The sequence below is a fragment of the Felis catus genome, chromosome C1 (genome assembly GCF_018350175.1).
Source record: "Felis catus isolate Fca126 chromosome C1, F.catus_Fca126_mat1.0, whole genome shotgun sequence".
NCBI lineage: Eukaryota > Metazoa > Chordata > Mammalia > Carnivora > Felidae > Felis > Felis catus.
The window spans coordinates 40,547,681-40,573,729 of record NC_058375.1 but is presented as its reverse complement, the minus strand read 5'-3'; the positions used below and the strand labels follow the sequence as shown (position 1 = coordinate 40,573,729).

The window sequence follows — 26,049 nt, the reverse complement described above, 5'->3', positions numbered from 1 at the left end:
TCACAAGAGTAGTTTATTCACCCTAGATGGAATATTTTAACAAAAAAATTCTCTGGAGTAAGAGTTAAGGTACCCAGGTAACACTTACTAGAGCCCTTACCCAAGTCAGTTTACTTCTTGGGCTGCAGTTCCTTATCTTTAAAGTCTTTGGGTTGAGGTGCTTGCTTATAATCTTTTCTAGGTCTTGTGATCTCTGAAAACCTACAGTATGCTAATTGTTATAATGATCCTTGAAGAAGTGCGTATTAGTTTCAAGGATATACTTCTTTAATGAAGAAATTAATGACTCTCAGCTGTGTTCTTATCTAGTTGTATTTCATCATGAGCTAAAGAATTTGCGTTTTATCTTTAATGTTCATACTTATATGCTCACTTGTATATGGGAGAAACAAATTATTTGGATTCAGTCGTTCTGCATTATCATATTTAGGAAATTATCAAAAGATGAAAAGGTAAGCTATAATATTGAAAAATTTTCAAGAACTTTAGGGAAAAAATGAATAATGTACAATCAACAGTCATTTTTTTTGTTTTGTTTTTAATTTTTCTTTTCCAGACGGTCTTAAAATCGCTACATTTGCCAAAAAACAACAGTCTTTATGTCCTTACACCAGACTTGCCACCACCTTCATCATCTAGTCATGCTGGGTAAGGTGTTTACTTTTCCTGGGAGTCTGAAATGGAAAGCTTGATTGTTACATTGCTTTAAGCTGTATGTAAATATCAAAATGAAATCGAATCAAAATCTTGTTGAAGCATAAACTTACCACCAACTATTAACTATATAAAATTTCAAACTATTTTGGTCTGGATGGTTTGTTTGATTTTAGTGGTGGAATTTTTTTCCAAAGAAAATCTTTAGCAAAACTCCATTATGGAAAAAATAGTCAAAAATGGTACTGCTCTGGGGTGTCTGGGTGGCTCACTTGGTTAAACGTCTGACTCAATTTGGCTGAGGTCATGATCTCAGAGTCCTGAGATTGAGCCCCATGTCAGGCTCTGTGCTGAGCACTGAACCTCATTAACATTTTCACTCTCTGACCCTCTCCAGCTTGTTCCATCTCCTTCTCTAAAATTAAAAAAAAAAAAAAAGAAAAAAGAAAAAAGTGCTGCTCTGTTTGAAGGGGAGGGACTAGTATTAGAAGGAAGAGATTGAGTAAATGGAACTCTAGCTTTCCCCATGGCTAAAGAAGGCATATTTTTGAGGGAAGTTCATCAGGTCCTGCAGAATAGGGTTTGAAAAGCACTGATACATTTTTGTTAAGCTTTTCTATTTGAAATAAAGAATCTTATCCTTTTTTCATTATTCTTGAAACTCAAGACATTTATAGAATGATTAAAATATTTTAATATTAAATTATATATTACATTGTTAATGCTAGATAAAGCAAACTGATCCAAAGTAAATGATTATGCCAGTAATAGAGTAATAATGTTTGTGAGTACAGTATCACTCCAGAACTACATTTGTTTTTAGATTTTCACAATTTTTATACATGTTTCTTTCTTAATACAATTTGGTGATTTTGTGTGGTAGAGACCTGTGTGCTTAAACTATGAATATTGTCAACCTTTTCCCCTCCCACCTATGAAATATCTTTATTATTATGTATTAGAAGGAAAAAATTACTCTTTTTCTCTCATACACTACTGACAGAATACTTCTGGCTATGAAATGTGTGGTGTTCTTTCCCTCCCACACCAGGCAATTTTTCAATACCAGTTCTACAATTTTAATTTAATTCTGATATTATCTACCTGAAGACAGCATAAAATCCCATAGGTTCGGGGCTTAGTCCTCTAAAATTGTCCCCACATTAGACACAAGTTCAATATTTGGAAATATTCCTTCCTTTTCTATTTTTTGGAATAGTTTGAGAAGAATAGGTAATAATTCTTCTTTAAATATTTGGTAGGCTTCACCTATGAAGCCATCGGGTCCTGGACTTTTGTTTTTGGGAGTGTTTTGATTACTGATTCAATTTCTTTGCTGGTAATTGGTCTGTTCAAACATTCTATTCATGTTTCAATTTGGGTAGGTTATGTTTCTAGAAACTTACCTATTTCTTCTGGGTTGTCCAATTTGTTGGCACATAGTCTTTCATAATATTCTCTTATAATTGTGCTCCTGTGGTGTTTGTTGTTACTTCTCCTCTTTCCTTTGTGATTTTATTTGGGTCCCTTTTTTTTTTTTTTTTTTCTTGATAAATCTGGCTAGAGGATTATCAATTTTACTGATTTTTTTTTTTTTTTCAAAGAACCAGATCCTGGTTTCATTGATGTGTTCTATTGTTTTTTAAGTTTCTTTATCATTTATTTATTCTCTAATCTTTATTATTCCCTTCCTTTGACTGGTTTTAGGTTTTGTTTGTTCTTTTTGTAGCTTTAGGTATAAGGTTAGGTTGTTTATTTGACATTTTCTTGCTTTTGAGGTAAGCCTGTTTTGCTGTAAACTTCCCTCTTAGAACCATTTTTGCTGCATCCCAAATGTTTTGAACCATTGTATTTTCATTTTCATTTATTTCCATGTACCTTTTAATTTCTTCTTTTATTTCTTTGTTGATCCATGCATTGTTTCATAGCATGTTATGTAATCTCTATGTATTTCTGTGCTTTCCAGACTTTTTTTTCATGTGATTGGTTTCTAGTTTCATAGCTTTCTGGTCAGAAAACATGCATGGTATGACTTTGATCATTTTAAATTTGACAAGACCTGTTTTGTGGATCTCTTCTGGAGAATGTTCCATGGGAACTTGAGAAGAATATGTATTCTGCTATTTTAGGATAAGATGTTCTGAATATATCTGGTAAATCTCTCTGGTCTATTGTGTCATTCAAAGTCATTGTTTCTTTGTTGATATTCTGTTTAGATTATCTATCCATTGATGTAAGTGGGGTGTTAAAGTCTCTTCCTAGTATTGTATTTTCCTTGATTAGTTCCTTTATGTTTGTTAGTAAACAAACATAGTAAACACACATTTCATAGCCAGAAGTATTCTGTGAGTAGTGTATGAGAGAAAAAGAGTAATTTTTTCCTTCTAATACATAATAATAGGTCTATCTAGTAACTATTTTAGGTCTATCTAGTAACTATTTGGGTCTATCCATTATGGGTGTATAAAATTTATAATTGTTATATTTTGTTGGATTGTCCTTTTTATTATATATATATAGTCTCTTCCTTTGTCTTTTGTTATAGTCTTTGTTTTAAACTTTATTTTGTCTGATAAAAGTATTACTAATATGGCTTTCTTTTGACAATTTGCATGATAAATATTTCTCAATCACCTCATTTTCAATGTGCTGGTGTCTTTAGGTTGGATTATTTTGTCCATCTATGTATTGTTATTTTATTACTTGTTTTGTGTTTGTTTCTGAAGATTTTCTCTGATCCTTTCCTGTCTTTCTTTCATGGTTTGCTGGTTTTCTTTAGTGATATATTTGTATTTCTTTCTTTTTATTCTTTGCATATGTATTAGTAGTTTTTGATTTGTGGTTACCATTAGGTTTGTATATGACACCTTCTGCATATAGCAGTCTATATTAAGTTGATGGCCTTTCAAGTTTGAACCAATTCTTTATTCCTCTTCTCCCAGGTTTGAGAAATATGATGTCATATATTACATCTTTTTATTTTGTGACTTCCTTGGCTGGTTGTTACAGATATATTTATTTTTGCTATTTTTGTGTTTCCTACCTTTATCATGTCACTTTTGCCTCTCCACTCAAAGAGTCTCTCAATATTTCTTGCAGGGCTGGTTTAGTGGTCATGAACTTCTTTAGTTTTGTTTGTTTGGGAAACTCTTTATCTGTCCTTTTATTTTGAATGATAGCCTTCCTGGATAGAGTCTCCTTTGCTGCACATTTTTCCCAGTTAGCATTAGAACTTATCATGCCATTCCTTTCTGGTTTAGAAAGTTTCAGCTAAAGTATCCCCTGCCAGCCCTTTTGGTTTTCCCATATAAATGACTGTCTTCTTTTTCTTGCTGCTTTTAAATTTTTTTCTTTATCATTGTATTTGGCATTTTAATTATAATATGTGTTGTTGTGAATCTGCTTTTGTTGATTTTGATGGGGTTCTTTGTGCCTATCCTGGCTCTGAATATCTGTTTCCTTCCTCAGATTTGGGAAGTTTTCAGCTATTATTTCTTCAAATAAATTCTCTTACCCCCTTTCCTTCTTTTTCTTCTGGGACTCCTATAATGCTAATGTTACTATGTTTGATGGAGTCACTGAATTCCGTCAGTCTTCTCATTTTGAATAATTCTTTTTTCTCTCTTTTGTTCAGCTTGATTATTTTCCATTACTCTGTCTTCTAAGTCATTAATTCATTCCTTTGCTTCTTCCAGCCTGCTGTTCATTCCATCAAGTATGTTTATTTCATTTATCAAGCTCTTTATCTTTGCTGTTATTCCTTATCTCTGTGTTAAGGGTCTCATTCATGCCTTCTACTCTTTTCTCAAGTGCAGTGAGTAATTCTCATGATCATTACTTTAAATTTTCTATCAGGCATGTTACTTATATCTGTTTCACCTAGAACTCTGGTTATAGCCTTGTCCTGTTCTTTCATTTTTGATAAGTTTTTCTATCTTTTCATTCTGTCTTAATTTCTATCCCTATTTCTGTGTGGTAGGTCAGCTATGTATCCTGTTCTTGAGTATAATAGCATTCTGAACAAGAGATCCTGTAGTGCCCTGTTGTGTATTATTCCTTCTCCCCCAGGGTCTGGTGATTACAGTAGTGTCTACAGTGTGTTTTATGTGCACTCTGTTGTTTCGTTCTGGCTGCTTTATCCCCAAGTCAGTCATCTGTAGAGGTTCTCTTTGCCTGTTGTGGGCAGTGTTTGGCCCTTTGCCTGAATGTGACACCTTTTAACTAGGTGTGCTCTGGTGTATTTGTGAAATGAGACATGTTGCTACCACTGTGGAACTTGAAGCTCCACAAAACTCCTGTGTTTGGAGATAAGGTGTGAGCACAGGTTTGGGCTGATCTTTTGGAACCAGAGGCTGTCACACTGAACTCTTATACAAGCATGACTGGGAAGGGTGGTTCTTTTGGAGCATGGGGGTGGGGCTTGGTGTAAGCAAGTTAGGTCATGAGTGTCCGTGCTGCACTGGTCCCTACAGGTAGTCCGTGACCCTGCTCATGCTGAGGGGAAGTGAGTGAAATGGTATTGGTCTGTTCCTTTGTTCCTATAGTGGTGTCTCTGTGAATGCTGCCTCTCTGGGATGTGCTCTGAAATGAGCAAATAGCCTGCCTACTGTGTGCCCCAGGTGGTCTTCAGATCACTGTTTCCATTCTCTGTGTCCCTGGATTATTTGACTGCCTTCTCTCCAAGAGCATTGCAATGCCCTTTGGGCTCTATTCACCCAAGCTGGATGACCTTTAAAACTTCAGGCTTGGGTTGCCTGGGTGGCTCAGTCAGTTAAGCATCCAACTCAATCTTAGCTCATGTCTTGATCTCACGGTTGTGAGTTCAAGCTCCATGTTGGGCTTCATGCTGGGCATGAGGCCTACTTAAACAAACAAACAAACAAACAAACAAACAAACAAACAAAACTTCCAGGCCTTAAGATCTACTAATTGTAGGAAATCTGGCCCTTTTTGCTTTCCTAGCCAATTGCTATGGGAATTTGTTTTCCCCATGTGCTCCCCTTTGTGCTGGTCTGTCTCTCACCTTTATCTGAGACCAGGAATCCCTTCTCACCACGGCAGCCACAAATCCAGTTTTCTCCCAAACTGTGTCTCCACATGTCTTACCTTCTTTGATTGGCCTCTTCTCTGCCTTTCATTGTGGAGTCTGTTCTGCCAGTCTTTAGGTGGATTTCTAGGGTATTTAGGATGATTTGATAATTATCTAGCTGTATTCCTGGGACAAGGCAAACTTCAGGTTTTCATACTCTGCTGCCATCTTCCAACTTGGCTTTATGGATTTTTACCAAGTTATACTGATGCTGTTTCCTTTGTTGGAACAGTAAGACAGAAGAATTCAAAGCCAAACAGAAGATACAGAAGCACAAACTATCTGGGGGGAGGAAGGACATGTAGAGGCTCCTTGTAATGAAAAATCATATCAATGCATATTTTATTAAAGTCTAACTAAAATCCAAGTTGTTTTTCTCTTAGTGTGTTAATCTAATGTATCTTTCAGTAAAACTAGAGATTATTTTCCCTTTTTTTTGGTGATGTATATCTGAATTTTGATTTCATGGGAGACCATTAAAAAAATTCATTTAGAACCTTAAAAGCTAATGGTTATAATTATTTTTAACTTGTGATTTTAATTTTTTATTCTACCAAATAAAAATAAGTTTTCAGGGGCACCTGGGTGGCCCAGTTGGTTGAGTGTCCAGCTTCGGCTCTGTTGAAGATCTCATGGTTCATGAGTTTGAGTCTCACATGGAGCTCACTGCTGTCAGCATGGAGCCCGCTTCCAATCTTTTGTTTCCCTCTCTCTCTGCCCCTCTCCTGCTCATGCTTTCTCTCTGTCTCAAAAATAAATAAAACATTAAAAATATGTTTTCAACATTGTAACTATATAGTAGACTCTAAAAACAAATTTCCTATTGAGTTATATAACATATCATATTATCTAATCTGGTAGATAAAGTTTGTAATTTGTTACCTAATTTATAATCTAAACAGGATAAAATAAGGGGTAATTCTGATTCTTAATGTTATTTGAGAATTGGCAAGTGAATAGAAGAACTCTGGAATTGGTTGTTGTAAATAGGAGAATTTATATATATATATAATGTCCCCATTCCTTTCTTCATCTCAGATTTGGGAATTTTGAAAAAAAAATAGTTTATTTTATTTAGGTGGTTCATTTGATGTTTAATTGGTTTTATTATTTTTTTTTCTCTGAGATGAGTCAATGTATATTAGAAGATGAAGAAGAGTTGGATAATAACCGCTTGTTAATTGCAGTGGAGGACTATGATGAGGTCCTGCTGCTAGATTTTACCATTGCAGTTCCAGTGAAATGGCAAACTTTAGGTTCATTCTTTATAAAGTATCAGTCTTCTATAATCAGACCAGGCAATATGGTATTATAGTGTCACTCCTAGACAAAGTTTATTATAACCAAGTCAGGAAAGTATTATGATTGTAATCTGTTTCTCCAGACAAAGGACACTAAGGTATAATGAGAAAAATCCTAGATTACTCTCCCAGTTTAGCTGCGGCCCTAGATTTTTCATTTATAAAATGGGAAGCATTGTTTTTAGTTATCAGTGTGGTTGTAAAAATTCATTAAGAAGGAGTGGTACATTATATGTAAATGGATAAATTACAAAGCACAGTAAATAAAATGATTTATTTATGCTGATAAATACCATTAGTAATTAGTAATTACCATTAGTAATTTATTAAATATTAAAATAACCCTGCTAGTATGCAGCGTGATTTTGATTCATCTATTTTATAAATGAGGAAATTGAGGTATTTAGAAGACTTTTGGATTGTTCAAGGTCAATAGTAAATACTTCTCACTCTGAAGTCTCTGTGACTCTCCATCTAATATGGCTTTTGGATTCTTGACACAAATGTATAAGACTTTAAAGATGTCTTCTCTTGGGGCACCTGGATAGCTCAGTCAAACATCCAACTCTGAAGTTTGACTCAGGTCATGATCTCCTGGTCGGTCGTGAGATTGAGCCCTGCGTCGGACTCTGTGCTGAGTGTGGGGCCTGCTTGGGATTCTCTCTCTCCCCCTCTTTTTCTCCCTGTCCCTCACTTGTGCTTGCACTCTCTCTCAAAATAAATAAATATTAAAAAAGTAAATATGCCTTTTCTTTTGGAGGCAGTTGTTTAGATTGAGATTTTTTTTTTCCTTGTAATTGTTATATACTCTTTGAAGGGCATTACATTAGTTCACTCATTGTAGTTCTTCTCAGGAATATTCATGAAATTTCAGTGTGTAATTCCCCCCCTTTTTTTTTCCAATGTATCCTTAATCATTTATTAAAATGTAGATATAAAATAACATGCTCTTAAATTATTTACTTATAAACCATTTTATTTTCAAGGTTTGATGAGAACTGTAGATAAAAATTATTTTAATGTTTGTTTATTTTTGAGAGAGAGAGACAGAGACAGATGATGAGTGGGGAAGAGACAGAGAGAAAGACACAGAACTTGAAGTGGGCTCCAGGCTCTGCCTGGTCAGCACAGAGCCCAACGTGGGGCTTGAACTCAAGAATGGCAAGATTGTGACCTGAACCGAAATCGGATGCTCAACCAACTGAGCCATCCAGGCACCCCAAGAACTGTACATATAGAGAACAGTACATTTTAAACCGTGTCCTATAAGAATTTTTTTCTTGATTTTACTACCACTAGGGGGTGCCTGGTAATTGAGTCTTTTATGTATTTACAATTTCTGAAAAAAGAAAACATTAAGAGCAGAAAATTATATATAGATCTATAATTACATTTAGAATTATATTTGAATGTAAATTATATTTTTCAGGAAATAGAATATCAAGCTTTCTGAAAATTTAAGAGCAAACTCTTTAATCATAACCTTTATAACAGTTGAAAATCATTTAAAAACACTTTTTTAATAAGTCAGATTTCACTAATTAATAGGTGAAATAGTACCTCAATGGCAAAACTTCAGACTATACTGTCAGTGATAGTAAAATTAGCAAGGGGGAAAAAAACCGGTTAATTATACAGGTTTCATATTATTATAGGAAAAATTTTAGTCTATCCAAGATTTATTGGTTACATAGTGAATAAAAATAAGTTCTGTTTTCCTTTTTTTAAAATTTTTTTTAATATATGAAATTTATTGTCAAATTGGTTTCCATACAACACCCGGTGCTCATCCCAAAAGATGCCCTCTTCAATGCCAATCACCTACCCTCCCCTCCCTCTCACCCCCATCAACCCTCAGTTTGTTCTCAGTTTTTAAGAGTCTCTTATGCTTTGGCTCTCTACCACTCTAACCTCTTTTTTAAAAATAAGTTCTGTTTTCAATGAGCTTATATACTTTTCATTAAAAGTATTAGGCTTGTTTTTTAATTCATCTCTTTACAGAAATTTTGCTTAGATACGACTCACTCTTAGTGTTCTGTCTGCCACTCAGGTTGATTCATTCAGTAAGCTTCTCTTTCCATCTACTCTAAAGGTTGGTGTTCCTGGGAGTTCTGTTCTCAGCAGTTCCTCCTACTGTGACGTCTCCCTGATACCTACTCTCAGTCTTTCACTTTCCAAATATGTATAGATGACACACAAATACCTATTTATAAACCCACATGTCCTAGTTGCCAATGGAGCTTTTCACTGGTGTGTGTCCATATGCAATTCAAAGTCATGTTTAGAACTGAGAAATGTGTACTACTATATATTTTTTTTATCTTAAAGTACAATGGTTCAAAATACTGCAGTGTAGTCCTATTAGGATGATAATGATTTAACAGGTCATTGAGTTTGGCGTATAAGTAATTGATGACTTTTTTGAGATTATTTCTGATAGAAAAAATGAGAACCAGATTATAGTAGATTTTAAGAGATAAGAGAGAAGTGAGGAATTGGAGTTACTGTTATTTCAGAAAAGTCAACTATGCAGAGAAGAAGTTGAAGGATGAGTAGCATCAAGAGACTAGAGAATTAGAAGAGGAGAAAGACACAACAGATAAGAAAAATTTGAAAATATAAAACCAAAATTAGGGCTGATCCCATGATCGAGAGAGAGAAAACACAGATAGCAGGTATGTGTGACTGAGCAAGGATGTTTTGGTCTCTCTTCCTCTTCTTATAAAGACACCAATTCTGTCGGATTAGGGCCCCACTCTTAAGACCTCATTTAATCTTGATTACCGCTTAAAGACTGTCTCCAAATAGTCATATTGGGGGTTAGGGATTCAACATAAGAATTCTGGTTGGGGAGAGGGGAAATGCATTTTAGTCCATAGCAGGGATGCAGAGTGGAGTACAGGGTTTAAGTATGGAAATGAAGTTAGCTAGCAGGTTTAGTGACAGTAGGAAAGATAGGAGAATAATAGATTGAAGCAAATGGAGAATGTTTCTGGGTTCTGGCTTTTTGGAGCTATTATAGTAAAAGTTAGTGACAAAGTACAAATTATAGATAATGACTGAGATAGAAGATAAGTAATAGTTACAAGAATAAAAATGTTAAGTATGAAGTTAAAGTGCTTGCTAGGTGACAGTGACACAACATTTACCATTTATAAAGACAGGTTTTTTTTGGCCAAGTCTTTTATATATATATATATATATATATATATATATATATATATATATACACACACACACACACACACATATGACATATATATGATATTAAATCTTCACAATAAATCAGAAATATTATTAACCAAATTTTGTAGATGGGGAAACTGAGTTAGGGGTAGTGGTGAGAAAGAGTGATTATTGGGAGTTCATTTAGGTTCTTGTTTGAAGAAGGCTAGATAGCCTAATTAACTTTAGTCTGTATTAGAAAAAACATACACCTAGGTATAAATGTTATAACTAAATGGGATAATGTTAAAGAAGAATAACCTGCATACTTCTAGAATAAGAAAGAGAATGGTAAAACTTAGTGCATCAGCAAACAATAATATGAAAAAAGGAGCACAGGAAACAAGGAAAGTAGACAGAAGAAAAACAAAATATGGTAGCAAAAAAAAGAAATCAAGTATATTGAAATGTCAGTAAAATATTAAACTCTGCTATTAAAAGCTCTCATATAGGAGTTTTAAAAATAGTCCACTATATGTTCTTTACCAGAGAAACATTTTTTGAAGAAATGGCATAGAAAAGGGAAAATAAAGGGACAGAAAATGATATTCTAGCCAATATTAATTAAAAGAATGTATAGCATTCTTAACACAAGTTGTGAACTTGTATGTACAAATCAACAAAATTGACAAAATCACCGGAAGAAATAGATTAACCACAATCATATACAAACATCTTTCAAAAACTAATGAATTAAACAATTGTATTCTTGCCAGCTGTAGAAGATTTGAATAGCTGAATTAAACACAGTGCAATACTAATGAAAATTGGCCATGTACTGGAACACAAAGCTAGTATCAAAAAATTGCTATCATACTGACTTCATTCTCTGGCCATCATGCAAGAAAATTACAAGTGAAGTTATAATAAAAGATATTTCTGAGATCCTCCATACTTTTGGATACTACAGATAATTTATTTCAAAATTATAGGTTAAAATGAAATCATAGTAGTAATCACTGGATATTTAGAAATGAACATAACTGAGAGTGCTAGATACTAAAACTTAGAATATAACCAAAGTGGTACTTAGAGGGAAATACGTAATCTTAAGTCCACTAATTAAAAGACAAGAAAGATAGAAAACACTTGCATTGTATGTTCAACTTAAAAAAATAGAGAAATAACAACAGAGTTAACCAAAAGTAAATAGAAGAAAAGAAAGATTAAAAAGCAGAAGTTATTGATAGAGGTAATCAACATCAAATTAACTCTGTTTGGAAAGTCAAGACAGGGAAAAGTAAGAGGCAAGCACAAATAAAAATATCAGAAATGAAAAAGGGAACTTAACTACAGATTCATAAAGGTTTTCATAATAAGGTAACTATTAAATAATACTAAAGCAAGTAAGAAATTAGTAAATTTTAAAACAAAATTATACATAAATAATAACAGAAGATCTTAAAAGTGTCCCATAAATGTAATGAGCTAGGCAGCCTTCACTTCTTGGCATGAGGTTAACCTTTATTTTTGTCTACTGTTCCTTATGGTTTTCCCCATCAAAATATGTAGTAATGGAAGGAGCTCTGGCTTTATAGAACACATAGACTGTTCAGTCCTGTATTTGCCTGACACTGGCCTTTTGGCCTAAGGCAACATTTTTCCTCTATAAGTCTTAGTTTCCTTAGTATTATTTCATGTACGGCTATCTTCTCCAATCAGATCCCGACCGAGCTTTGAAAAGCAAGGGGCACCTGGGTGGCTCAGTCAGTTGAGCGTCCAACTTCAGCTTAGGTCATGATCTCGCGGTTTATGAGTTCGAGCCCCATGTCGGGCTCTGTGCTGACAGCTCAGAGCCTGGAGCCTGCTTCCGATTCTGTCTCCCCCTCTCTCTGTCCCTCCCCTGCTTGTGCACTCTCTCTCTGTCTCTCAAAAAATGAATAAATGTTAAAAAAAAAAAAACTTAAAAAAAAAAAAGAAAAGCAAGAACATTCTTAATGAGCATATTCCTCAACTTATGAAAGTGTCATGTATGTAAAAGGCCCTTAATAACAAACATTTGTTGTAATGAATGTGAGAAGTTTCATGACTAATTGAAGAATGTCACTTTTGGTTCTTGAATCCGTACTCTCTCCATTGGCTGTTTTGCTAGTTGTCAAATTCATCATAAGGTGTTTTTCAGATAAGTTGAGAGTCCTATCTATCATGTTATTTATGCAGGATGTCAATTTTTCACTCATTTACCAGATATAGATTGAGTGCCATCTTACAATATGTTAAGCTATTGTTCTAGGTGCTAGAGATATAATGAGAAACAAGCTGACAAGGTGCTTGCTTTCATGCAGTTTACAGTATAGTACGTGTAGAGGTGGGGGGACAGGCAAGAAACTATAAAAAAAACAATAGATGATAGTAAGTGCTTTCTAGAAAACCAAAATAGAGTGACATGATAAGAATTGGGTGGCTACTATAGGTTGTATGCTCAAGAAAGGCCTCTCCAAAGATGTACTGTTTAAGTTGAGACATGAATGGTGGAGGAGCCATTAAAGTGAAGAGCAGAAGAAAAAGTATTTTAGGTGTGGGGAATAGTGCTGAAGCTTTCAGGTCATATGTAAATATTAGTTGGAGGTTGAACATTTTGGATTGGGTATTACTAATGATAACTTGCTAGAAAAGGACTGAGAGGATGTCTCGGTAGAGTCTTGGGCAGTCTTTTCACCTTGCTTTGGCCTTGTTTTAATAGGTGATGAAAATGTCCAGTTCCATTTTAGTTATATAGGTTTTTTTCATTTTATGGAAAGGTGACAGAAAATAAGGTATCCCTGTGTAGTTGTCCCTTTTATAAGTAGTAACTGAGTCTTTGAACTTGGCCTTCTTATACTCGGAGGATGGTTCCAGTTAATATTTTAATGACTTCCATGAGTTTGTTTTTGAGCTCTGTCACACAGTCAAGCATATGGTCCTCTTGTGTGGCCTCTGAATTGTGAAGTTGCTGTTAACTATGACTTTGAGTTCGTTGCTATTGTATAAACAGGGTTAAATTCAGGGTGCTAATTGGGACTCTTGTGTTAGTTGAGTAAACCACTAGTGTTAAAAATATATGACTTTTTTTTTTTGGTCCTTGGAAAACCATTGGTGTGGGAAAGCAGGTGACAGTAGTCTTGAATTAAGCAAGAGTAGGGTGTTATATATTCCAATGGGTGCTGTGGAAGGAATCGAGGAGTAATGAGTCAAAGGTATCTTAGTTGTAACCCCAGCTCTGCCACAGAATCATTGTGTGACAAAACTATTTTAATGGCTAAACAAGCACCCAATGGAGTATGTGGTTTTGACTTGAATCCTAAGTGGAGTCTTTTACCTCTTATTCCAGATCTAAATCTTAGGACCCACTACTCAGGTAGCCTAATAGAAAGAGTTATGACTGGGTCTTTAGAGCCTGATGGGCTGTTGCAATAGGCCTGCTTCACCAACCTAGTCACAGTAGGAAAGACAGCTTAGGGAGTTCATGGCAAGCTTTGTCCAGGTGTATCTACCACAGAGGGTAAGAAGTGGGAGAGAATTCATTGTACTAGGGCATAGGAAGTGAAAGAGGAAGCTGCTGGTTTAGTCCTTGCCTTCTGTGACTCCTAACCTAGTACAATGTGACCTTGTGAATAATTGCAATAGTCTCTTCTTTTCTTCCTCTGGGAGAAACAGGTCTAGAGTGAGGAAAAATACTCTAAGTGTTCTCATTAAAACTTCCTTTGTGGGGAGAAGCAGCATGGGCAGAAATAGTATACTCCCTATGAGCAGAGGCAGAAGTGAAGAAAAGCAGATGAAACACCATTCTTCTCAGGATCCTTGAGGTCTCTAACTCTCCACATTTCATATGTGTTTCACTATACCCATTAAGCATGGTATATATAAAAAGGGAAAGACTGAAGTATTCCTCCTCTGTCCTTAGCTTCTTATAACTATCCAGCAGTTGTGGTAGTAAGTATCCACCTGTGCTCCTAGCCTTGGTTCTAGCTGAGGTGTATTGATACTCATATAAACGTAGTATGCCTTTTTCTTTTTCTTTCTCATTCTTGTCTCTTCCACCCTGTACTGAAACTCTACTTGACTCTCATCTTTCCCCCTAACCCCAACGAAGAAAGATAACTGAGAAGCATCATGTAATTTTGTGGGATTCAGTTATTTGAAGGACATTCTGAAGATGCCTCCAGACTCTATCCTTCTTCTATTTCCCCAACACCTCACAATCTCTGCACAAATGTTTATTTGTGCAATATTGTAATTTGTGCAATCTTGTAATATTTTTCACTCTTTTGTGTGAAAAATACTTCCTTATGCAAGAAGAGTCACACCCACGGGGTTCTGACTTAGAATGAGAAGAAAGCTCTTATTCTAAGGGTATCGTCTTTGGAAGGAGTTAAAGCAACCATCTAATCTAGTCCTATTTTATGACTGGAAGAACTAAGGTACAGAAAGGAGAAGTTAGTCTGTTAGGCCTTAGCTTTTTCATCCAGAACGATCAGGTTGATAATTTCTGCCTCCTGGGACTTTGGGGAGGGGCATTGTGATTAAATAAGATAGCTCACATGAGCACTGTACAGGTCACAGAGCTAGTTAATGGATGAGCGAGGACTTGGCTGTCAGGGAACTCTTAACTAACTCTAAACCACTCATTATAGTGCCTCTGAGCATGCTCAAAAGGTCACAGTGAATATGGTCCTCAATATAACGTCTCACTTCAGCCTGGTTCATGTGTAAAGTAGATGCTCATAATATCCTTTAAATGAAGATGGACAAAGTGATGCAGCTCCTTTAGGAAGAGGTGAACAACTTCCAATGGGGGGCTTTTTTTGTCTAAGTATTTTTATTTTCAAACCCAAAAAAAAAACCCCACACAGTAGGTTTTAATGTCTAAATAATTTTCTGACATGTTATTTAAAATGGTTGTTCTATGAGTGTGTCTTCTTCATGATGACTTTTTATTGATCAATATTTGTGAGATGTTAGCAGCATAGAAGAGAGATCTTAACTGGCCTATACATGACAATTTTGTGAAAAAACTGTATATGGAAGTAAATACTCTGAATGGATCAAGTAACTTTTTTTCCAAAATGCTATACAAAATAACTTTTTGTTGTTTTTACAAAGGATAGTCACCTTTGGGAATACTTTACCAGTGTCATAATCATTATGATATTTGATAACACTTTGATATATCATTTTTAAAGTAGGTCATTATTTCTCAAGAATTAGTGGATATAAGCGGCACTTCAGGTACATTATTGTGACTGCTGTTCAACTTAAATTTAATTCTAGTGAGTATTAGAATTTGTAAAAGTGACATTAGAAAGTATTGGGTTAGTAAATGTTTCAAAATTTAATAAGGGGGTTACTAAAAAGTAGCTTATTTTAATAAAAGGACATTTCCCTGAAGTCATGCATTCTGGATGAAAGAAGAAACTTTTCTCCAATTAAAGCATTGATGGAGTTCACAACACATCTAATTGGATTGATGTACCAAACCCATTTATTCGGTTTACTGCCTATTGATAGGTCAGTGACCACAGATATTAGCTTGTTAACATCACACTTTGAAAAAGAATTGCAGGTATTCTCTATAGTTGATTTAATGAACAGTCAGAAACTTGGTCATAATTCATGAAACAAAAATCACTATATCTGTAAATGTAATTTTTTTTTGTTTTCTTCACATTTTGTCTACATGGATGGAATTATTTTTTGACAGTTTTGCTATAAACTACTTGATGGATCACAATATATCACTATCACCACTAATTACCACATTTTGATTCATCTTACGTACTTTGGTTAATACATTTTGCTGAATCCAATATATCACTATATTGATAAACAGTAATTATAAAGACACCTGAACTTGAAATTATCATGAAAAATGTTATTAAGAATTATGTGAAACCAAATGTTTGTTTATCTAGACATATTTAATTGCCAGCAAAGAAAGCAATTAAAAGTAGCTGCAGGGTAAGAGGCCAACCTTCGTTAAACGTGGTTTTAAGATTGTTACAGAACTTGTGGTGATGATAACATGGTGTCTTGGAGGATGTTAACAACTGTAGCAGAGTGTTAATTAAGAATGATGTAATCTGCAGCTCAGAATTATTAGTATCATATGTTAGTTTAGCTGGACAGGAGCAAAACCTAGTTTCAGTTATGATAAGGGCTCAAGTTGTATTTATAGTGGAAAGATTAACATTTTATTTTTATGCTCTTCCTGAGACAATTTAAAAATCCTGAATAAAATACAGTCAAATGTAAACATCAAGTCCCTAGCTCATTTACATATGTGCCAGATTTTCAAACTGATTGCTATTTGAACCTAATCTGTCATTGCTGGCTGCATTAGCTACAACAAACATTACATTTACATATTGATTTCTTATTTTGTTTTAGTGTAAATAATCCATAATTATAGTAAATTTGGTCTTTTGTTGACAAGAGCTCATATGACTCTGTAAGTTTAGAATGGAAATTTAAATTGCCATGTGTGATGCTTTTTAATTTAAAATCTTGATGTATCTGAAAGGATATAAAGATCACTGTAGATCATAAAATATTCCCAGAAACAAAAAAGAGAACATTTTGTAGGGCCTTTTGGGAAGATATAAATTATGAAGTATTAATGAAAAATTCAGTAGCACATTTGAAGTATATTATCTGCATTTTTTCTAATAAAGTAATTTGAAAAAAATTACTGTTTTTGCTTCAGATTCGGGTCATATTTAAAAAGTATGTCTGTACTTTTTAAAGTACATATTTAAAAAGTATGTCTACCTCTAAGTCTGTACTTTGTACTGATAGTTTTGTTTAAAATATCCACTACAAGAAAATAAACAGCATATACACACAGCAGGAATGAAACAGGAAATATTTTAATCTTTATATTGGTGTTAATACTTTACTTATTGTAACTACATATACAGCATTATTTTGAGAAGTATGATTTCACTGTCAACAAACCATATGTGTCAGTGAACATGATGTGTCAACAAATCCATGGTTTCCATTTACATTGACTAAAAGGTCTGTTGTATTTGTGAAGATAAAAATAAGGGGCCCATCCAATTGCAAAATGGTAGCTATCAGATTGTTCAAGAGTTTATTTATATGGTTTACATTTTTCTATAGAGATCAAATTTACATACAATAACATACAATTGTTTTTTGCAAATTTATTAACAATTAAAATTTTTTGAGTGTAGTTGACACACAATATTACATTAGTTTCAAGTGTACAACATAGTGATTCCACAAGTTTATACGTTATGCTGTGTTCACAAGTGTAGCTATGATCTGTCACCATACAATGCTATTGCAATATCATTGACTATATTCCTTATATGGTGCTTTTTATTTCTGTGACTTATTCATTCCATAACTGGAAGCCTTTATCTCCTACTCCCTTTCACCCATTTTGCCCATACCTCAGCCAAAAATGTACAATTCTTAAGTTTCTCCCAGTTATAGGAGTTTTGACAAAAGCATATTGTTTTCTACCATGGATTTCAATGAGTGAGGTTTTAATTTGGAGGTGTATATATTTATATATTTATACATTTAGAAGCTTGTGTTCAACTGATAGCAGCTGTTTACATGGTGCTGTGAATACAAAAGCTCTAAAAGCCCTTATTACATTAGTTAACTCAGGATGCTATCATAAAATACCATAGAGTGGGTGGCTTACACAACAGACATTTATTTCTCACAGTTATGAAGGCTGGGAAGTTCAAGATCAAGGAAGGTACTGGTAGATTTGGTTCCTGGTGAAAGCCCTCTTCTTGGCTTGCAAATGGTTGCCTTCTTGCTGTGTCCTCACGTGGCAGAGAGAGAAAAAGCTCTGGTCTCTCTTCCTCTTCTGTTAAGGACACTAATCCCATAATGGGCGCCGCCTTCATGATTTAGCTAAATTTAACCTTCTAAAGGCCCTACCTCCAAATTCCATCACATTGGGGATTAGGCGTTCAGCTTGTGAATTCCAAAGGGACGCAAACATTCAGCCCATAAGAGCCCTGAAACCTAAATCTGAATTTGTTGTGTTTCCTAGTTTGGTTGTTTAATCTTGATGGATTTATACTTTATAACAATGTTTCTCTTAGAACTGTTAACTATTTTAATAGGAAGGCTAGGGTATAGGCTGCCCAAATCTGCCCACTGAAGACTTTAAGAGGGAATTCTTGATTTAAGAAATTGCTGGAAAGGAAATTCTTAAATTACTGTCATATTCTGGATGCAAGATACCCTGCCCGCTACTGTGCTACCCTATAAAATAGGCCTGCTGCTATTTGGCAGGAAGAAAGCCATACCTCGTCTTCTATTTAAATGTTTATTTATTTATTTTGTGAGAGAGAGTGTGTGCACAAGCCGGGGAGGGCAGAGAGAGAGAGAGGGAGACAGAGAATCCCAGGCAGTGACAGTGCAGATCTCCCATGCAGTTCTCAAACCCACAAGAACCATGGGATCATGACCCGAGCAGAAATCAAGAGTTGACGCTTGACCTACTGAGCTACCCAGGCACCCCAGCCATTCCTCTTCTTATTAATCAGGAATTAACAACAGGTATATAGCTACATGATGATCAAAGGATTGTTTCACTACCATAATGCAGCATTAAGCTAACCTTGAAAAATCACTGCATTATACATATTAAATAGCCATGTGCTTTCTGCAGAAAGAGGATCTCTAAAGTGCTCTTTCAGTGTGAAATGAACTCAGTCAAGACAGTAGACTGTTAACATTTATTTCTTTTTTAAAAAAATTTCTTTTAATGTTTATTTTTGAGAGAGAGAGAGTGAGGGAGGGGTAGAGAGAGAGGGAGACACAGAATCTGAAGCAGGCTCCAGGCTCTGTGCTGTGAGCACAGAGCCCGACGTGGGGCTCAAACTCATGAGCCGTGAGATCATGACCCGAGCCGAAGTCAGACGCATAACCAACTGAGCCACCTAGGCACCCGTTACATTTATTTCTTAATGCTGTTGCTTTTATCAGTACTTGATCCATAGAGGCTAATAATTGATGGTTTTTTATGCCCACATGTATAAAAATGTATGTAGTTTCAAATTTACTTACTGGGGCTTTTGTGTTAAGATTTGCTATACATTATTTTCTCCTTATTAAAAAACTGGAGAAGGTGCCCGGGTGGCTCAGTCAGTTAAGCGTCTGACTCTTGATTTCAGCTCAGGTCATGATCTCGTGGTTTGTGGTTTGAGCCCCTGGCTTGGGATCTGCACTGAAAGCATGGAGCCTGCTTGGGATTATTCTCTCTCCTCTCTGCCCTTCCCCCTGCTCGCACGTGCACCCTCTCTCTCTCAAAAAATAAACAAACTTAAAACTGGAGGGCAATATAAAATGTATTAAGCCAGTGAATTAAAGGGAAATTGGTACTTACTAGAAGGCAGATATTTTATAGATGGCCTCTTGATTTCTGATAAATGTTCATAGTTAAATTGGAATAGGATCTCCCCAGGCAGAGGTGGACATTCTACTAATGAAATGGCACTGTAAGTGTAAAACTTGTGGACAAAAAGGAAAGCAGAGCGGGATGTTCTACTGGAACTATTGCTGGAATTGTGTTGATGGCTTAAATATTGATGCTTAGCTATAACATTGAGAATTTTAAGGGTGTAGTTTGTTCCCTTCCTTCCTTCCTTCCATTCCCTCTCTTGTATCATTCCCCCCTCTATTTTATTTTATTTTATTTTATTTTATTTTATTTTATTTTATTTTATTTTATTTTATTTTATTTTATTTTATTTTATTTTATTTTATTTTATTTTATTTTATTTTATTTTTTAATGTTTATTTTTGAGAGAGAGAGAGAGGGAGTGGCAAGTAGGGAAGGGACAGAGAGAGAGACATGTACAGAATCCGAAGCAGGCTCCAGGCCCTGAGCTGTCAGCACAGAGCCTGACACGGGGCTCCACGAACTATGAGATCATGACCTGAGCTGAAGTTGGCTGCTTAACCAACTGAGCCACCCAGGTGCCACCCCCTGCTCCCCCAATTTTAAAATGAAGAAACTAGCTAGGAGAATTATGAGATGGTATATATGAAAATATCTAGCCCTTGGTCTATTAATTGCTTAAAAATGTGAATGTTCATTGTATTATATTGTAGTGTATTGTATTTTTTACAAATAGTCACTAGCTTAAAGCTTGGGAATAATCTATGTGATTCTTATTACAATTTAAACATTAATTTCACTCTCTGAGGGTAGAGCAGTGGCAAGTTTTAACAGCTCTTATCTTTTGTAGAAACAAAATCTTCTTGTTGGTAAATGCAAATATTCTAACTGAAAGGAAAATCATGATGAAGAATCAAAAATTAAATACCTTACAGTGAGAATAGCATATATATTCTATCGAAACCATTTCTTGCTTTGGGTTAAAATTGAAGGTTGTACATTTGCTTATACCTTTCCTTCTCCCTCTAATTGAAGTGAAAACATGCCATTAAAAAAATCATTTCATGTTATTTCTCACCCACCCACTTTGGTTGGCAGTAGTCCTTAGAGTTATTATAAAGGTTAAAAGTTACATAGCATGAATGACTGCATTTTGAAGGTAAAAGACTGCCTGAAGGTAGATTAACTGAGGCTAGCTATCCTAATCAACCATTAGAAGACACTGTTAAAAAATTGCTCCTAGATGCAATAGCTATGAGGACTCATATCATTCTGCTAAGTAGCAGCTAGAATCTGTGTCTAGATAATATTGTAGCAATAAAGTCTTTGCCAATTATACCAGTCACCACAGTAAATTCTTTACAGCTTTCACCCCCATTTCAATTCACCCCCGCTCCCCGCCAAAAAACCTCAGAAAACCAAGAAACAAAATTTACTCAGTTCACATGCCAGATTCTGTGGAAAGCCTCTGTGGTTAAATTTAGGTATTCTTCCTCCTTATTTCCATAGCACCTTAGGAGAAGTGGTATTAGCATTCTTAGCAAACAGTACCATATGTGAATTGTAAGTTTACTTATCTTCCCATCTCTCAATAAACTCAGTGAAGGTAGACCTGTGATCTTACTGGGTTCCCTTTCTCAGTACCTGGAGAACAAATCCTAAGGGTTAGACTTGGGTGGCTGCTTCTTATTTTGTGTGTGTCTTTAAGCAAGTAACTTAACATCAGTTTTGTCATCTGTGAAATGGAAAATGATAATCATAACGTCATAAAGTTGACATGAATTTCTTGATGCCTGACGCATAGTAGCACTCATTAAAGGCTAGCTATCATTGTTAATGGCTAAGTGAATGAGTGAGGCTGGAGTCCGAGGTCACAAATAATATCTTTAGCTTACTCCTCCAGACAAACCATTCTCACAAGAATATGAATGTGGTATATCAACACCAAACAAGACCTGTGTAAAAAAAGAACACTGTGAGGGAGTCTAGATAACATTAGGCCTAGTATAAAATTACATTCAATGCATCAAAAAAAGTTTTATCCTCGGGGCGCCTGGGTGGCGCAGTCGGTTGAGCATCCGACTTCAGCCAGGTCACGATCTTGCAGTCTGTGAGTTCGAGCCCCGCGTCGGGCTCTGGGCTGATGGCTCAGAGCCTGGAGCCTGTTTCCGATTCTGTGTCTCCCTCTCTCTCTGCCCCTCCCCCATTCATGCTCTGTCTCTCTCCCAAAAATAAATAAACGTTGAAAAAAAAAAAAGTTTTATCCTCTATGAACTCCTGCAGAGGAATGGAACTAAAACATGCTACTAAAAAACACCATAGATCCTTTTATTAATGTTTCACTGTCATTGTAAGATTTCAGAGTATGAATACCCCTCAAAAGTGTTCTGTTTTCAGGATGCCTGGGTGGCTCAGTTGGTTAAGGGGCCAACTGTTAGTTTTGCCTCAGGTCATGATCTCACAGTTCCTGAGATCAAGCCCCTCATTGGGTTCTGTGCTGACAGCTTGGAGCCTGCTTGGGCTTCTCTCTCTCCCTCTTTCTCTGTCCCTCCCCTGCTACTTCCCTCCCATGAATCTGCTTACTCTCTCAAAATAAAAATAAAACAGCTAAAAAAAAAAGTGGTCTGATTTCACTAAGTTATATAACAGGGCACCTTAAAACTTATATGCAATAAAAATTTCCACTTGGCTTTCTAAAATTTAATATTCACAGTTCTATGAAGGATTATTCTCCTTTTCCTAAAGAGGAAACAGAATTTACAGAGTAATTAAGTGCCTAAAATAGGGCCTTGTATGTGGTGGACATTCAGCAAATACGTTGAAAGAATGTATGATTGACATTTCAAAGTCAAACAACTAGCAAGTAGTGGAGCCAAGGATTCAAATCTAGCTCTGTGACTCTTGAGCAGTTTAAACCTATAAGTATTTTTTCTTGCCTAGTTACCTTGCCCCGGGACTATCCAGGAATTGTAGAACTACACTAAAGTGATGTTCTTCTAAAGTAGTCTGAGTCAGTGCTGGTCTTAACAAACCTTTTGCAAAATTACTGCACAGGTCTGCCAGTCAAGATCAAGAGACATATCTAAAGAATTGCATAAAGGCAAGCACTAAAAGTATTAGACATGTGTAGATCCATATGTAAAGATAAAGGAGGATCTATATAATAATCAAGACTTCTGGAATTCTGAGCTCCTTAGCCTGGCATTTGAAACCTCCATAATGGTCGTGTTTAATTTTTTGAAGTTTTCTTTTTCACAAACCCTTCATCACATCCCCTTATACTTCTTCCTTATTGCTTTCTGCACTTTTCCTTATGTTCTCCAATCTCCATCTCTGCTCAAACTAGCCTATAGTCACCCTCCATATCTACGTGTCCAATTACTATCCATTCTTCTTCGTATTACTTCAAAGTACTGTTTCCTTTCTTCACAATCCTCGCATCTGTTTTAAATTCTATGAGTAGTCTATCTTGACTATAACCAATAATAAGGGGACAAGTGGGTGGCTCAGTCAGTTGAGCTTCCAGCTCTTGATTTCCACTCAGGATATGGTCTCACAGTAGTGAGATTGAACCCCATATCAGGCTCCATGCTTAGTGTGGAGCCCACTTAAGATTCTCTCTCTCTCTCTCTCTCTCTCTCTCTCTCTCTCTCTCTCTCTCTCTCTTTCCCTTTCCCCTACCCTCCCTCCCTCCCTCCCTCCTCACTCACACTCTCTCTGAATGAATAAATGAAAATAATAGGAATCAAATAATTATAGAAGGAATGAATGAATTGTGAACTCCTAGCAGGCAGGAGTCTTAATCATCTTTGTATCCCCAAAGCAGCCTAGCCATTTGGGAGATAGGATACTGATGTGTAAAGGACATAGAATTAAATATAATTTAGAAACTGGGTTTCATCTTTTTGTGGCTACATGACCTTGGGCAATTACTTGACCTTTTTGAACCACAATTTTGTGAATAAAATGGCACTTCATAGATAGTGAATGACAATCTGTGAATGACTATCTGAGTGAATGTCTCAAAAAAAAATGACAGTTAGTAGTTCTTTATATGCAGTTCAGAATATGCAGAACTAACTACTCCTTAAATGTTTATAGGATTCAGTTGAATCACTTTTTATTATGCTAGTTGCCAAGGGAAATACTGATGAGTAATAAGATACCTATCTTTAAAAGACTTGTAGTTTTCAATTGAGGACTTCCACACATGAAACAAATCAAACTGTACAAAATATGCTATAATATTAAATACAGTATATGATAAAGGAATTGGGAGAAAAGGAGGTCAATAATAAATAAAAATGGTACGTCATAAGGTGGTCTGAAAGCTGCAGTATTGGTAGGGTGGTTGTGAAGGAGGATGAGAATAACATGAACAGAGATTGAATTGAGTATGGTGTGATGTTTCTGACATGAGAAGTTAGCTAATCTCTAGAGCAAAAGCCAAATTTTGAAGAATAGTTGTGAAGTCAGTCTACCTATGAAAGGCCTTGAACTCCAAATAGGCTTTTCATTACTTGCCACTTTTGACCCCAAATTCATTTAGCATGCAGATAATTGAACAATTAACCCAACCTCTGTTTGAACCACATTGCATGCCTTTCACACACCCTTCGCTGTGGTCATAATGAGCTTTTTCCTGAATGTTGTCCTTTTTCTGACCTTATTGTACTTAACATCTCAGCATCAGTTGGTGTAATTGCTCATGCCCTTCCTAATTGAAACACTTTTTTTGACTCCCTTATACTAGACTTTCTTGGTCTTTCTCTTATCTCACTGACCACTTATCAATCTCCTTTACTCTGACTCCTCCTCCTATGCTTGATTTCAAATGATTGGAATGCCTGGTGCTCCATCCTGGCCTCTCTCCTTTTCTAAGCAAACTATTTCTCTAGATTATTTCTTTTGCCCACAAAATCTAAATACTGTCTATACGCCGTCAACTGTCCTGCTCTGAGCTGTCTTCCTTGACCTTCACCTCTGTATAGCTGTACATGGTATCTCTTTTTGGATGTCTAATAGGCATCTTAACATGTCCAAACCTTCATTCTCAATTTCCCCAACCAATATGTTCCCACCCCAGTTTTCCTTGTTAAATCCAATTCTGTCCTTCCATTTGCTTAGGCCAGAAATTTGAGGTTATGTTTTTCTTTCATTCCATCCGTAATTTGTCTGGCTTCTACCTCTGAAAGATATCTGAACCTGACAACTCTTTAGCATCTTTGCCTCTACTGCCCTAGTCCAAGTCACCACCACTTCTTACCAGGGCTAGCCTCCTAACTCTTCTAGCTCTCCCTGCCTTACTGTTTCCTCACTGTAGCCTGAACAGCCAGAATAATATTGTATACATGTAAATGTAAGTCAGCTCTTAACTATTTCCCTGTTTAAAACCTCCAGTGGTTTTCCCGTGCAATTACTATAAATATCAAGTTCTTTACTATGGTCTGCAAGGACCTACATGATCAGACTACTGCTATCTCTTTCTTATCATAACCGCTTCAACTTAAATGGCACTTCCTCAGAGATGCCTTCCCCAACTGTTCTGTTGAAAATAATTCCCTTCACGCTGTCCCTCTGTTACCTTTTTAATTGTAATCCTATTTTATTACTTCATGGCACTTAGTATTCTCTAAAATTGCTTACTCATTTATTTATTGTTTGTATCCTTTACTGGAATGTAAGTCTCATGAAAGCAGGGATCGTGTTTGTTTGTTTTTTTGTTCACTGCTGAACCCCTAGCATCTAGAACAATGTCATAAACATAGGTAGGTACTCAATAAATATTTGTTAACTGAGTGAATAAACTTACTACGTTCTGCCACTTATTATTTCCTTGTCTAAAAAATGCCACCCTTCTCTCTTTCCCAGATGAAGCAAAAATTTCTTGTCTTCCAAATGATAAACACAGGGGTCCTACTTATCCAGCATATTTCAACTTATATTTTTCTTCTCCTCTAAAGCTTTCCTTAACCATTTCCCTCTTTCACAGAGACAGAATTGAGCACTTCCTTCCATGTTTTCATTATACTTTTTTCAATTTCTCAGTTGTACCTATTGCATTATACTCTGGCTGTTTATATATTTGTCTACCTTCTCAGATTGTGAAGTCTTTTATGGACAGGACCTGTGTATTATTTGGGTTGATATTCTTAGCACATGGAATAATGTAAGGCATTGAGTTAATGTTGATAAATAAATTAATCAAAATCTTAATACCTATAGTAGTTTTCCAGAAAGTAACATTGCTTTGTGAGACACAAAGATGAGTAAGACTCTTGCCTTCTGGAAATTCACCATTTATTCATTATTTAATACATATTTATAGTGTGGCAGGCATTATGCTTAAGTGCTAAGGATACAGTGACAAAGGTTCCTGCCTAAAGAAACTCTATTTTAGTTAGGTA

At 35.7% G+C, this 26,049-nt stretch overlaps 1 protein-coding gene across 3 annotated transcripts in view; it reads left to right on the top strand.

The window, feature by feature from the left end:
- The window catches only part of FAF1 (Fas associated factor 1), a 520,342-nt gene that overhangs the window by 226,068 nt on the left and 268,225 nt on the right, over positions 1–26,049 (top strand). For all 3 annotated transcript variants that reach the window (XM_023258678.2, XM_019836981.3, XM_019836980.3), the window contains one exon: positions 557–648. In XM_023258678.2, coding sequence (XP_023114446.1) covers positions 557–648 — 92 coding nt within the window. The remainder of the gene's footprint in view (positions 1–556; positions 649–26,049) is intronic.